Source organism: Haplochromis burtoni, unplaced genomic scaffold (assembly GCF_018398535.1).
Source record: "Haplochromis burtoni strain Fernald_Lab_line unplaced genomic scaffold, NCSU_Asbu1 Contig_109, whole genome shotgun sequence".
Taxonomy (NCBI): Eukaryota; Metazoa; Chordata; class Actinopteri; order Cichliformes; family Cichlidae; genus Haplochromis; species Haplochromis burtoni.
The window spans coordinates 623,499-638,491 of record NW_024582470.1 but is presented as its reverse complement, the minus strand read 5'-3'; the positions used below and the strand labels follow the sequence as shown (position 1 = coordinate 638,491).

Below are 14,993 nucleotides of genomic sequence, written 5' to 3'. Positions count from 1 at the left end.
CAGCCAACATCTCCTCCCAGCCCCCCCGCCCCGATGGCTAGTAGAGAACGGGGGTGTGTGAAGACCCCATTCCTCCCTCCTCCCGCTCATGTGTAGTGTTGCTGCGTGTTGTTCTAAAGTGCATTTAAAACAAGGGAGAGCTGAGCTTAATCTTACAGAGAATGATCAAAGCTCATGTAGAAAGAAACAAACAAATGAACAAAAGATTTTTTCCTTCATGTCTGTCAAACAAAGCTGTATGACACGTTTCCAGCTGTTAGTATCATGGTTGCTAGGCAACCTGGGCAGCGCAACGGAGGCTAGACCGTCCCATTTCACAAGCCTCGCACTTCCGGCCTTAGCGGTCTTTAAGTACGCGGCCCATGAGGACGGTTGACGCTGCGTACTTTAAGGCTGCAGACCCTTTAGAAGTCCAGAAGTTTACTTTGTATCACTACTAAATCACAATGATTAACAGACAATTTCTTATCTTCTAATTCAAATTCTATAAATTCTGGACTTCTATAAATAAAATCTATGTTTGCATGTTAATAGATGTGAACTCATTAAAACATTTTTATGAGTTCTATTGATGGAGCACTTCCTGAAGACCTTATTCCAAACTATGTCCTTCAACATCAGCCAAGAGTATGACCTTTCCAGCTTCTTTCCCCTACAAATCTATAAGGTTGACATATTGGTCAAAGAACAAGGTTATGCTGAGCCTGTGGTAAATGGCCTTTTGTGTGTAGGTGACCCAGATCATCTTTCTGTTGCATCCAGTCCATCGTTGAATGATGTCGTGCCGTGAATGGTAAAGTTCATGTGTATGTACAGGTAGACCAACATTAACATTTATGAAAATTATAATATTGTAAAGTTCAAAGCGCAAAAATACTTTACATTAAAAACAGAAGAACCAAGAATATCAAACCACAACATTACTAATTCTGGTGTTTCATTGATTCATGCAGTACCAGTCAAAATCGATGAATATGTCCAAATGTGTGACTTTCTTCTTTTTGCCAGTCTGAATTAGGCATTGCTTTTCTCCTTCCTAACAAAAAAAACAAAACAAAAAAAAAACAAAAAAACCCACTTTCTGTATCGAAGAGTTTCCAGTAGCAAATTGAACCTTTTTAAAAATTATTTGCCAAGATGTTTGGGTTTTTTTAGCATTTGCATGCACATCATTCTGAAATTGTTCTATTTCTAGCTCTTTTTAATCCCAGGCATGTCACAGACTTGATAATTTGTTGCAACATGTTAGTCTTGTTTTTTCTTAATACCATGTGTATAAAACCTCTCAGCTATGAGGGAAAGCTCTGCTCTAGAGCTGTCATACACCCAAGTGTGCAGCCTTGCCAATCAGCAAGTTAAACTTTTCCTCCTTTGCTGATGGCGTTTTCTTGTTTAGCCTGTGGCAATAACCCCATCTTAAGTTCAAGCGATCTGTTACATGTTTTGTTTTGTTTTTTAATTAAAACCCAGTTTAATCATTTTACCAAGTGTGCTGTAACACCACAATAATGGTCAGACATAGCACCATCTTCCAATTAAAAATTCATAGAAATCTAAAAAAAAAAAAATAAAGTCTGTTTTTACATGTTTATCTAGAATTGAAAAGAATTCATTGAAACATTTGCTAAAAGAGAACTCAGTTGTGTTTTTATTGTTTTGGTCTTTAGCTATACATACATCTCAAAATGCCAATAGAGAGGAGCAGCGCAGTGACCACAGACAGCAATATGAACAGTACATCTAAAGAGTAAAACTAAACCACAGTAACTAATAGACATAGTATGTCATCTCCCAAATGGAAAATATTTTAGCTTAGTTTAGTTTTTCTCTTTCTTTGTCTTCGGCAGCACAGAAATCTGAAAACAACCACAATAGAGAGAAGCAGTACAGTGACCACAGACAGTAATATGAACAGTACATCTAAACAGTAGTAAGAGTACCAGGGCATCTTATAAGCTTCTGTACGCAGGTGACGAGCCCCTTTGTGGCGCATCACATATTCTACCCAGAAGACGGCCTTCTCCATGGGTGTTATTGGCTGATCTCTGTGCAAACGTGACAGTCTTTGAATGTTCTGCCTGTAGCTCTCTTGGTGGATCACTTCCTTAAGGCCTTGCTCAAAACTGTGGCCATTAACATCAGCCAGCTGAATAATCTTTCCAGCTCCTCTCTCCTGCAGTCGCAGAAGGTTGTCATACTGGTCGAAGAACACAGGTATGCCGAGCACAGGGACCCCATAGTAAATGGCCTCCTGGACACCATTAGTTCCTCCATGAGCTACAAAGACTTTGGTCTGTGGATGACCCAGAAGATCTTTCTGTGGCATCCAGTCGACTATTAGTGTGTTGTTTCTCAGTGTAGAGGGTCTGTCTCCTTTATGCTTCCAGATCACCTGTTAAAAAAAAAAAAAAAAATTTCCAATTATGCATTAAAATAAACAAACAATCTTTACAACCTTGTTTAAACACTCTAGGTCTCTAGACTATTTTTTCTTCTTAACTGAAGGAAGGGTATGACACCATAACAAGGCAACATTAAGGAAAATCTGATCATTTTGAGAATCAAGTCCAAGTTTCAAGAACAAATATCCTCTGAGTGAACGCAACAGAAACCAGTTTAGTAAACAGGAAGCAGTTTTTCCTTGTAGCACAACAATTCTGTAAGGTATCGGGGGGGGGGACAAAGCTGCATTTGGTCAGCTGGTCAATTTGTTTCACTAATTCTTCTACACAAGGCATTTTGTAGAGGGTACAGCAGCTCTGTCGGTTTGCCTTGACCTTTTCCTCAACCTTTTTCCTCAAAGGAAATTTGAAATTTACACCTCTCAGTTCTCAAAATGATAATTTAATAATACTCCTTCATAGGGACACCTTACCCAAATTACAGAAAATAACATTGTAGAATTTATTCTGTTTGTCTTTTGGTACATTTTTAATCAATTGTCTGTTTAAAGGTGTGACTTGCTATTTGGTTATTTGTACTAAAGCCTGTCCAAGCTGTGTGTGCTCCCATTTCGTTCCTGTTTTAAGAAAATACTGGCTCAAAAAAAAAAATTTAAAAAATAAATAAATAAAAAACGCTAAAATTGGTTTCAAAATGAAAATTAAGGAAGCCATGGTTTGTGCACAAACCTTTGTCTTTTGGCTGATATAGAGGGGAAAGATACTATATGTTAACAATCCAAAATGCAGTAGTGGAAATATGAATCTTCAATTTTTTGTTACCTTCTGGGGCATCTTGGCAAAGACACTGGCGATTTCCTCCGTAATCTCTTTGGGAAAAGCATTGATTAACGTTCCAAGACTCATGATGATCACTCCATGTTGCCCGGCACTCTGAACAAACTCCTCCAGCTCTGCTGGCAGAGGCCGAGCTGGTTTGCACTGAAATCCTCCTATATAGACAACATTTGGCATAGTGGGGCGAGGGAACTCGAACACAAAATCTGACCTGAACAGCCAAATGTCTGCTCCCTGTAGTAGTGAGATGACGTCACATCCACCCTCAATATACTTATCACATATGTCATTATATACTGGGTCCACCACAAATTTCTGCTGGAACAGTATAATGCTATAGAAAAGAATGTTCTTGAGCCTCTGAATGAAATTCATTTTGTCTGTTAAGCTGGATCCTGGCACTGGGATATAGGAGAGTGGTGAGGGAGCTAACACAAAGTGGCCTTCTCCACTGGTGATCCAGCGTACGTTGAGCACTAAGGGGAGCTTGAGATATTTGGCTAGAATAAGCCCTGGGGCTAAAGCTGGATCAGTTAGAACCAGATCATACTGGGAATCTCTTAATCCTTTGATCATATTTTGATCAACAAAAATATTTTTCAAAGCATCATACCAAAGTGAATGGCCACGAGAAAGCATAGACATTAAACCCTTGGTGAGTTTGAAGAAAGCCAATGGTCCTCCCTCTCTTTGCACCTACAAAACAGTGCATGACAAAAAGTTGTCAAGAACTTCTCTTGTCTCATGAATCAGTAGGGATTAAAATATATATATATAGATTATATACCTGTATCTGCTCCTGTAGGAACACATCTAAATATTGCTCATAATCTAGAGCCATTTCAACTGTAATGGATGTGTATAGATCAGACTTTTCAGGGATGTACCAGCTCCTGGAGGTCCTGATCACAGTGAGATTGTGTCCCCTAGCATGAAGTTCTTCTAGCAAGAGTTTCATATTGAGCCAGTGGCTGCCATCTACAGGAACCACAAGAATACTTCCTCCATTGCATTGTGGTGTATATGAAATCAGGAATACACTGAGGAAAACGAGCATCCCACAGGCATGATGGGATGTCATGGTTCCTATAATATCAGAGAAATAATGACCCCAGTGACCTCAAATGATATCAAGTAATCACAATGTAAAGAATCAGTTTATGCTCATTAACCAAACATGTAAAACTGCACATTATATACACTTGCAAGCACTGGAAGATTTCCATTTGCCTGTTATCCAAATAGTCACCAAACTTAAAGGATAGTGTTTTAGGAAACTCCTTACCTGTGGTTGTAAGAGACAACAGCTGTCTAGCTTGCCCATAGACTGTTCTTTGAAACCATTCTGGCTTATCCAATTCTTGTGTGAGCAATACGCCTTTTACTCATAAAGCAGTTACATCCATCACATATAACATAATGGTGGCATGAATATTCATTTATTCTTTTTCATATTTTTATTACTTAATATGCCATTTTTCAACCTTTTGCTTCATAATTGAATTAATTTCATGTTTTAGTTTGTAATCACTTACCTTATTCCAAATAGACTCCTTTTGGGGGATTTGGGGTTTTTTCTATACCCAGTTAGTCTTTCAGTTCAACATAATACGAGTACCATTCTTTATAACCCTTAATTTTGGTTCAGGAGTAAACAGGCAGTTTTTCTCTCTCTCTCTCTCTCTCTCTCTCTCTCTCTCTCTCTCTCTCTCTCTCTCTCTCTCTCTCTGTGTGTGTGTGTGTGTGTGTGTGTGTGTGTGTGTCTGCCAGTTCACTGAGTGGAAGAGAGGAGCTTTACATCCACTGACATGCACATTAATGAGTAAAAAATACATTTAGTCAGTTTCTCAATTTCAGCACAGCTGTTATATTTAACTCTTCATGTTCAAGGTACTAGCTTGTCATTCTTTAGGAAAATTTGGACCCAAAATAGGTTTGAATAAACACAAACAAACCTTTATTCTGATCAGGCAGCAAATCCAGGTAGCTGAAGCCAACAAAGACCGAAGCAAAACTGAGGGCTTAAATACATATCAGGTAATCGGAGAATAAGACACAGCTGGGGAAATAAAGGTGCAGGTGAACTGGATCAATTAACGAGCAAGAGGGGAAGCAAAACTGAACACAAAACACGAGACGAAGGACTGTCAAAATAAAACAAGAAGTAATGTGCACACTGAGACTCAGACAAAGACACATTAGCTTGACACTAGGACAGGTGATAAACAGATGTGGAGACACATGACAGACTGGGGAGATAAAACACATTTTAGAGAGACAACAGGGGACGTTGAAGACGGAACATGGACTGGACACACAAAAGGAATAGACACAAAAGCAAACAAGAAGCACAACCTAGAAACATGAGCAAGTAAAACATCTCATAATTCCAAAGGAAGAAAAAGTCCAAACAAACTCAAAAACCATGGTCAAATGACAGAATCTAATTAACCATTTCATAATTGTCTTTTATGGCAAAAGAAATGGACATTTATATAAAAGAAGAAAGTTTTTTTGAATTGGAAGTTTCCAGAAATGTCTGATCGCTTTCAGAATTACAGTTTGAACAAAGCTCCAATCAGCACTTGTATAAATGGGTGAGTGCTCTATAAACCACTTTGAGTACTGGGGTGGAGTACTACACTACACAAGAACTAGTCCATTTACAATAACCATGGTGATACATGCATGCGGCCCAGGACACGTTAGATTACATATCAATGATCCCCATTAAATTTTTCACCTGGTCCAACTCACCACTACCTAGCCATGAGCCCTGGATGGGCTGGACATGCTCAGATGTATAATGAAGTTCTCCTGGGAGATCTTTTTGAAAACTTTGAAAGAATTCAGAGGAAACTGAGTCTAATTGGAACATGTTCAACATGTTCAACACATGCACTGCTGACACACGTATACAGAGCCTCAGCTGCAAGGTGTTTGGGAGCTGTTATACAGGTAATGCCCAACAATTGAACTACCTCTGGCACTTTAATTCAGTAATAGTGCATAATATACTGTTTCAACATGTAGTGGACTTAAAATGTAGTGGAGTAGTAAAAAAAAATAGCAATGGGATGTACTGTGATGTGGCTTGAGAGCATGTATGGCAACATTTTGAGCTTTTCTCTTTCAATAAAGTATTACACATAAAAAGCATATGAATAATGAAATATATTAATATTAAAATAGTAACACATTCCACCCACAAGTTGTTAGAATGCTGAATTCTAATGCTGTCTGGCAGGAGGTTCAGGCTGCTGAGGTCCCGAACAAATAGACTCAAGGACAGCTTTTACAACAGGGCAATAGCCCTGATCAATGTAAATAGTTGACCTGACTGGATACCTCCCTGGACTTTTTAGGGGGAGGTAACAATGTTTAAAACGATAACAATAATATTTATATTTATAACAAGGTGCAATAATAATGAATGTGCAATAATAACAGTGTGCAATACACATACACTTATTCTTCTTTTTTATACTAAGTTAATATACTGTGTTGTGTTGTTTGTTACGTTGTGATGTGTCATATCGTGTCGTGTTGTGTTATATGTAGTGCCGACGTAGGACAGTTTTTTTCCAATTTCATTGTACTACTGTACTATGTATGACTGTGCAATGACAATAAAGAGTTATCTTCTCTTATCTTAATTGCTGATTAGGATATGTACAGAACTGCACCTAGGACTGTCTGGCAGTGTTTTAGTTTTAATTATTTATTATTACTGTCACGTGCACTTTAACCACTGGTTGATGTATATGGAGACTGCAGTGAGAGGCTATTGTACAGCTTTGTGTCTTGGGATGTGTGTGTGTTATATGTAGGGGAAAGCGTTTTTGTATGTTTTTTTGTGTGTATGTGTTGGAGAAACGCCCTTTCATTTTGCCTGCACTATGGTTGCATGCAGAGCAAACTGATAGTAAAGCTTCATTTGATTTAATATAGTATAGCAATTCAAGATAAATAAAAGGGCTTCATTGCATATTTTAATATTCTTGTAAGTATGTAGTGGTTTTGTGCTCACAAGAAATAATGATATTGTACACACCACAGATAGGAAGTCTATAGGAAACCATTTATATATACACACACACACACGATCAGGGTTGTACAAATAGGAAATGTAAGATTTCTTCAGGTTGTAGTTACATAACATATCATTATACAGTGGGTTTTGTCAATTAAATGTCATGGTTAGGCGTACATAAACCCTCCAATAGCAACAATGTTTTTGCCAATACTGTAAAAATTATGATTTGATTTTTAACATGTGATGCACCAAGCAAAAAGCCAGAAAAACAATCCCAGCTGTGCTTTAAAGAAACAAAGCAATAACAGAATCAACAAACACACTTTCTAAAGGTTTAGGTGTTTGTTATTTTAACTTTATTGCCTGTTAATATAACTAAAAAGTTACTACATGGAACAGTTTCATTGAACAGTTTGTAATGTTGGTCCAGCAAACTTGTTGGCTATGAAGAAGAGGTTTAATCATTTACAAGTGTGCTACAAGTAACTCTTTGCATTAAAACTAAACCCCTAATAGAGATAGTATGTCATCTTCCAAATGGAAAATATTTTAGCTTTGTTTAGTTTTTCTCTTTCTTTGTCTTCGGCAGCACAGAAATCTGAAAACAGCCACAATAGAGAGAAGCAGCACAGTGACCACAGACAGTAATATGAACAGTACATCTAAACAGTAGTAAGAGTACCAGGGCATCTTATAAGCTTCTGTACGCAGGTGACGAGCCCCTTTGTGGCGCATCACATATTCTACCCAGAAGACGGCCTTCTCCATGGCTGTTATTGGCTGATCTCTGTGCAAACGTGACAGTCTTTGAATGTTCTGCCTGTAGCTCTCTTGGTGGATCACTTCCTTAAGGCCTTGCTCAAAACTGTGGCCATTAACATCAGCCAGCTGAATAATCTTTCCAGCTCCTCTCTCCTGCAGTCGCAGAAGGTTGTCATACTGGTCGAAGAACAAAGGTATGCCGAGCACAGGGACCCCATAGTAAATGGCCTCCTGGACACCATTAGTTCCTCCATGAGCTACAAAGACTTTGGTCTGTGGATGACCCAGAAGATCTTTCTGTGGCATCCAGTCGACTATTAGTGTGTTGTTTCTCAGTGTAGAGGGTCTGTCTCCTTTATGCTTCCAGATCACCTGTTAAAAAAAAAAAAAAAAATTTCCAATTATGCATTAAAATAAACAAACAATCTTTACAACCTTGTTTAAACACTCTAGGTCTCTAGACTATTTTTTCTTCTTAACTGAAGGAAGGGTATGACACCATAACAAGGCAACATTAAGGAAAATCTGATCATTTTGAGAATCAAGTCCAAGTTTCAAGAACAAATATCCTCTGAGTGAACGCAACAGAAACCAGTTTAGTAAACAGGAAGCAGTTTTTCCTTGTAGCACAACAATTCTGTAAGGTATCGGGGGGGGGGACAAAGCTGCATTTGGTCAGCTGGTCAATTTGTTTCACTAATTCTTCTACACAAGGCATTTTGTAGAGGGTACAGCAGCTCTGTCGGTTTGCCTTGACCTTTTCCTCAACCTTTTTCCTCAAAGGAAATTTGAAATTTACACCTCTCAGTTCTCAAAATGATAATTTAATAATACTCCTTCATAGGGACACCTTACCCAAATTACAGAAAATAACATTGTAGAATTTATTCTGTTTGTCTTTTGGTACATTTTTAATCAATTGTCTGTTTAAAGGTGTGACTTGCTATTTGGTTATTTGTACTAAAGCCTGTCCAAGCTGTGTGTGCTCCCATTTCGTTCCTGTTTTAAGAAAATACTGGCTCAAAAAAAAAAATTTAAAAAATAAATAAATAAAAAACGCTAAAATTGGTTTCAAAATGAAAATTAAGGAAGCCATGGTTTGTGCACAAACCTTTGTCTTTTGGCTGATATAGAGGGGAAAGATACTATATGTTAACAATCCAAAATGCAGTAGTGGAAATATGAATCTTCAATTTTTTGTTACCTTCTGGGGCATCTTGGCAAAGACACTGGCGATTTCCTCCGTAATCTCTTTGGGAAAAGCATTGATTAACGTTCCAAGACTCATGATGATCACTCCATGTTGCCCGGCACTCTGAACAAACTCCTCCAGCTCTGCTGGCAGAGGCCGAGCTGGTTTGCACTGAAATCCTCCTATATAGACAACATTTGGCATAGTGGGGCGAGGGAACTCGAACACAAAATCTGACCTGAACAGCCAAATGTCTGCTCCCTGTAGTAGTGAGATGACGTCACATCCACCCTCAATATACTTATCACATATGTCATTATATACTGGGTCCACCACAAATTTCTGCTGGAACAGTATAATGCTATAGAAAAGAATGTTCTTGAGCCTCTGAATGAAATTCATTTTTTCTGTTAAGCCGGATCCTGGCACTGGGATATAGGAGAGTGGTGAGGGAGCTAACACAAAGTGGCCTTCTCCACTGGTGATCCAGCGTACGTTGAGCACTAAGGGAAGCTTGAGATATTTGGCTAGAATAAGCCCTGGGGCTAAAGCTGGATCAGTTAGAACTAGATCATACTGGGAATCTCTTAATCTTTTGATCATATTTTGATCATCAAAAATATTTTTCAAAGCATCATACCAAAGTGAATGTGCAAAAGAAATTAAAGAAAAAAAATTCTTGGTGAGTGTGAAGGCAGTCATCAATGATGCCCCCTCTCTTTCCACCTAAGAAAAGTGAAAAAAGAAAAAAATTTCATAAATAACAGAGTATTTATATTCAGACTCATCACATACATTATTCACATACCTCCACCTGCTCCTGTAGACACCCACCAAAAAAATGCTCAAAATCTACAGCCGTTTCAATTGTAATGGATGTGTATAGATCAGACTTTTCAGAGATGTACCAGCTGGTAGACGGCCTGATCACAGTGAAGTTGTGTCCCCTAGCATGAAGTTCTTCAAGCAAGATTTTCATATTGATCCAGTGGCTGCCATCTAAAGGAAACACCAGAATGTTTCCTCCATCGCAGTGTGGTGTAAATGAAATGAGGAATAAACTGAGGAAAGAAAGCATCCCAAAGACATGATGGGATGTCATGGCTCCTATAATATCAGAGAGAAATAATCACCTCAGTGATCTCATAAATTATATCAAGTATCCACAATGTAAAGAAAAATTTTATTTGCTCTTCAGCCAAATATGTAGAGCTATACATCACTTGCAAGCACTGGAATATTTACATGATCCTTTTAACCAAATAGACACCAAAATTAAAGGACAGTGTTTTAGGAAATTCCTTACCTTGGGTTGAGAGATCCAACTACTGTCTAGCCTGCCCACAGAAAGACTGTTCTTGAAATCTAGTACAGTTTGCCTAACTCTCTGAATCTGAAGTTCAAACTCCAGATTCAGAGTTTCTTTCACTTGTAAATGAGTTACATGCATCACAAATAATTTTACAATTTTTCTAATTTTTTCATAATTTTATGACTTCATGTTATTTGTCACGTTTTTATTTGTTTCCTAATTAAATTCATTCTTTTCCTGTTTTATTTTGTAATCATCTTCTCCCTAATTGACTTCCTTTTGGGTTTTTTCTTTTTTTTTTGTTCAATCATCCAATTAGTTATTATAGTTATTTTACAGAGATCAGTTAAGTTAATAATAAAATGTATCTTTCAGCTCAATGTAACATACATGTTTTATAACCCTTGATTTTGGTTCATGTGTAAACAGGCGCCTTCAGTGTTGGTAGGTGTAAATATTATTGACCTCCTGCCCACTTTCCCCTTTTCAGAAGAGTTCAGAGAGTAGACCACAGGAATTGTACATTGACCGCGGATTCACTGACTTGTACATTAATGAGTGTGTGAGATAAAAAATACGGCATTTGGTTGTTTTTTCTCAATTTCAGCACAAGTGTTATCTTTAATTTAGCATGTTAAAGGCAGTATCTGGTCAACCATTTCATACTTGTTTTCTATGCCAACAGCAATGGTCATTTATATAAAAGAGTTATAAGATTTTAGATAGTTCTGATCTCTTTCATCATTATAGTGTCAACATAGCTCTGACCAGAGGTCACATAATAAAAAGCTAATGATAATGTTAGCCACACTAGTTGCACTGTGTAGTAACAGTAAACATTTTCCTGTTCTGATATTTTTAAAGAAAATCCCCATTATATTTCTCAGTTGTAATATGTGATATCCTGTGGTCTTATCAATAAATACGGGGTTTGAATAAATAACTTCCAGGTTATTTATTATCTACAAGTGTTGCAAAATTCCTTTTTAAGTTGTATTTCTTGTGTTTTCCTTATTCTAGTTATTGTTCTCATTTTCTTTCTTTCTCTTTTCCCCTGTTATCTGCCTGAGTTGCTCTGTTTTTGGATTTCTGTGTCAAACACAGTTTACTAGGTGCAGGATCTAGCTTGTGCTACTGAAGAGGAGGTGGCAGGAAGGGAGTGGCGTTTTTTTAAGTGGAAGCTAATTTCAAATTCAGCATTTCTTTCAGTTCAATAAACATCAGCAAACACGCAGTTTTGGCAGTTTGTCGTACATTTTGGTGATCAGAGAGGGGTAATCCAATTGCTATTGCAAAAAAGTAATTAGATTACTGTTACTTTACCGTAAGCACACTGTGTTACTGCGTTACTAAACCCTTATTTTGTTTGTGAGATTGTTTCATGGCAATGACATACAAGCGTAGGACATCCTTGGCAGCAACAGACGTGTGCAGATCAACAATGGATAATATGAAATGAGGGAGAGAGTACGACCATGCAGCATTTAAAGCTTGGAAGTACTTACATTACTTTGAGTTTGATTCCGTAAAAAGTGACAAAAATATTAGCATCTGCTGTACACTCTGCGTGGGAAGAAAACTTATTTCTACAGCGGAAAATTAAACTTCAAATCTGAGCAAGCACCTAGCACGCTGCCACGGGAATTTGAAATTCGCAGAGAAACTCCTGGATCCCCCCCACTGACATGACCGCTGCAAAACCAGGCGAACCTCCACCTGCCCCACTCCTGCTTTAAAGGTGAAAACAGATTTAAGAGCGACAGGACTAAATGCTGCTAAATCTTGGAATTTAAAAAAAAAAAAAATTCTGTGTTTTACTTGCACCTGTCAGCCGGTGATCAGCTGATCACGGGGCCGGGTTTAAAAGAGACGCCACCCACCTGTTCGCCGCTCAGACATCATTCTCTTCATGTCAGGAGCTCCGAAACTTTGCCGACGTCAGTCTCTGCCTGATTCAGCAACCGTGAGTGTTTTTCCCTTCGATCCTTTTTCTCATCCCGGCTCCGCTCGCTCTCCGTCTGTAACGCCAGTTCTGAAGCCACGCTTCGTGCACTGATAGTTACTAGAATAACTGCGTGTCTGTTCCCACCAACCACTAGCCTTCGCCACGTTTGGGTCTAGCCAGCACGCCACACGGGCACGCCGAACTACTGTGTGTAATTCGCCCGATCGTGACAGGATGTGTGAGCCGCATATAGACCCAGCGGAATTCGAACGGCTGAAAGCCGAAGTACTATATCTTCGCAGTGTGGTAGATCAGATGAGCACAAAAATGGAGTCCCTCACCAAAACTGTCCTCCAACTTTCCACTTCCGTCACCTCGCTGCAACGTCAGCCAGCGCCGGTGAGCGCGGAGCCCCGGATCGGACTACCAGATAAGTGGAACGGAGTTGATGGCCGGCCTGATGGTTTGCTCGCCACTTTAGACATGCTGTTTGAATGTCAGCCCACTAAATACGCCACGGCCCGTGCAAAAGTTGCACTGTTAACCTCTCTCTTGTCTGGCCAGGCTCAGGAATGGGCCGCGGCTCTCTACAACAATAAATCTGCAGCTTGCAATGACTATGCCCTGTTTGTGGAGGAATTAAAAAAGACGTTTGTTCCCCCGAGCAGCGAAGTGGAAGTGGAGTCACAGCTGCTTCATTTACGCCAGGGCAGTCGACCCGTCTGTCACTTTGCCTCCCAATTCCGTACCCTGGCCGCTAAGCTAAAGTGGGGAGATGCTTCTCTGCACTCTATTTTCTGGAGGGACTGGCTGATTACATCCGAGATGAGATGACCGGCCGTGAGGCCCCAAAAACTCTGGATGAGGCCGTGGACCTCACCCTGAAGATCGACCAACGAGTGATGTTGCGGCCTCGCCACACCCGTCGGGCCTTCAAACCCTTCCAGCCTCAGAGGGCCACGTCTTCGCAGCCTCCTCCCCCCTCTGACGGAGCCACTGCTAGCCCAAGCAGTACATCCAGCGAGGAGCCCATGCAGCTGGGTAGACTCTCCAAAGAGGAGAGAGAGAGAGACGCTGGCGTGAGGGTCTCTGCGCCTACTGTAGATCAGCTCGACACCGTCGTCCCCAGTGCCCGCTACGTCCGGGAAACGACGACGCCAGGTAGACTGCGGGGGAGTCCCACCTGGCCCTTCCCACTCCTCTGACCCCTCTCGTTTTCTGTTACCAGTAATATTTCACCTGAAACACCAACAGTTCTCATCTGAAGCCCTCCTGGACACCGGAGCCGCCGAGAACTTCATCGACCAAAAACTAGCCTCTCGACTTCGCATTCCGTTAACTTCCGTCGATCGATTTCTCCCGGTGACCTCAGTAGATGGGCGACCCCTCCAACCCTACCCGATCCAGTTCCAGACCCAGCCGGTTCACATATCTATTGGGGATCATCAGGAGGAGATCCGGTTTCTAGTAGTCTCGGCCACTTCCTCTTCTCTCATCCTTGGATTCCCCTGGTTCCGTCAACATGACCCCCACATCTCCTGGTCTTCCTGCCAGATCCTGGATTGGGGTCCCCAGTGTCCACGCCGCTGCCTTCTCTCTCGGACCAAAAAGAACTCAAAGTCAGAAGAGGCCTCACCCCCGGAGCCCATTGATCTGGATAAGATCCCTCCGGCTTACCACGACCTATCTGAGGTCTTCCGTAAGAGGCGAGCCTCTACTCTACCTCCTCATCGCTCCTACGACATGGCCATTGAGCTCCTCCCGGGAGCGGTCCCTCCTCGTGGTCGCCTGTTCTCTCTGTCACCCGCAGAGAACAAAGCCATGGAGGAGTACGTTGCTGAGGCTCTCCAACAGGGCTTTATTCACCCTTCTACCTCCCCTGCAGCTGCGGGATTCTTCTTTGTCAAGAAGAAAGATGGCGGGCTCCGCCCCTGTATAGATTATCGGGGCTTGAATAAAGTCACCGTCAAGAACCGCCATCCTCTTCCTCTGCTATCCACCGCACTCGATTCCCTCTCCCAGGCCTGCATCTTCACCAAACTGGACCTACGCAGCGCCTACAATTTGGTGCGAATTAGGGAAGGGGATGAATGGAAGACAGCCTTCATCACCCCTAACGGGCACTGGGAGTACCTGGTGATGCCCTTCGGCCTCTGCAACAGCCCTGCTGTCTTCCAACATCTGATCAACGATGTCTTGCGGGATATGCTAGGCCGGTGGGTGTTTGCTTATCTCTATCTGGATGACATCCTGATCTTGATTGATTGATTGATTGAATCTTTATTTTGAACATGTTGAAAAAGTATAAAAAAAAAAATAGAATTAAAAGAGACAAATGAACAAAGCAAACAAAAGGAGCAACCACAACTCCAAATAACGTCCATGTTCAAAAAGGAGCAGGAAGAAGCATAAGCTTATTTAATCCCACCCCTTTTCCACTACCTAGTATCAATAGACTACAGAAATACCTCCTTGCAATTACATTATATGTTATGTGTAATTTTTTT

The 14,993-nt window shown here is 40.5% G+C and overlaps 2 protein-coding genes across 2 annotated transcripts; both read right to left on the bottom strand.

Moving 5' to 3' along the window:
- Positions 1-1,625: 1,625 nt before the first annotated feature.
- LOC102312310 (UDP-glucuronosyltransferase 2A2) lies at positions 1,626-5,252 on the bottom strand. The gene is made up of 4 exons (XM_005928080.2): positions 5,195-5,252; positions 4,027-4,325; positions 3,225-3,935; positions 1,626-2,392 (listed from the first exon to the last, which is right to left on the bottom strand). The coding sequence occupies exons 2-4, from the start codon at positions 4,318-4,320 to the stop codon at positions 1,808-1,810; spliced, it is 1,590 nt and encodes a 529-aa protein (XP_005928142.1). The 5' UTR covers positions 4,321-4,325; positions 5,195-5,252; the 3' UTR covers positions 1,626-1,807.
- On the bottom strand, positions 1,626-10,698 carry LOC102312620 (UDP-glucuronosyltransferase 2C1). The gene is made up of 5 exons (XM_005928081.3): positions 10,536-10,698; positions 10,038-10,336; positions 9,242-9,955; positions 7,801-8,409; positions 1,626-1,783 (listed from the first exon to the last, which is right to left on the bottom strand). Exons 2-4 carry the CDS (start codon positions 10,329-10,331, stop codon positions 7,825-7,827), a joined length of 1,593 nt encoding a protein of 530 aa, XP_005928143.1. The 5' UTR covers positions 10,332-10,336; positions 10,536-10,698; the 3' UTR covers positions 1,626-1,783; positions 7,801-7,824.
- Between the last annotated feature and the right edge of the window lie 4,295 nt (positions 10,699-14,993).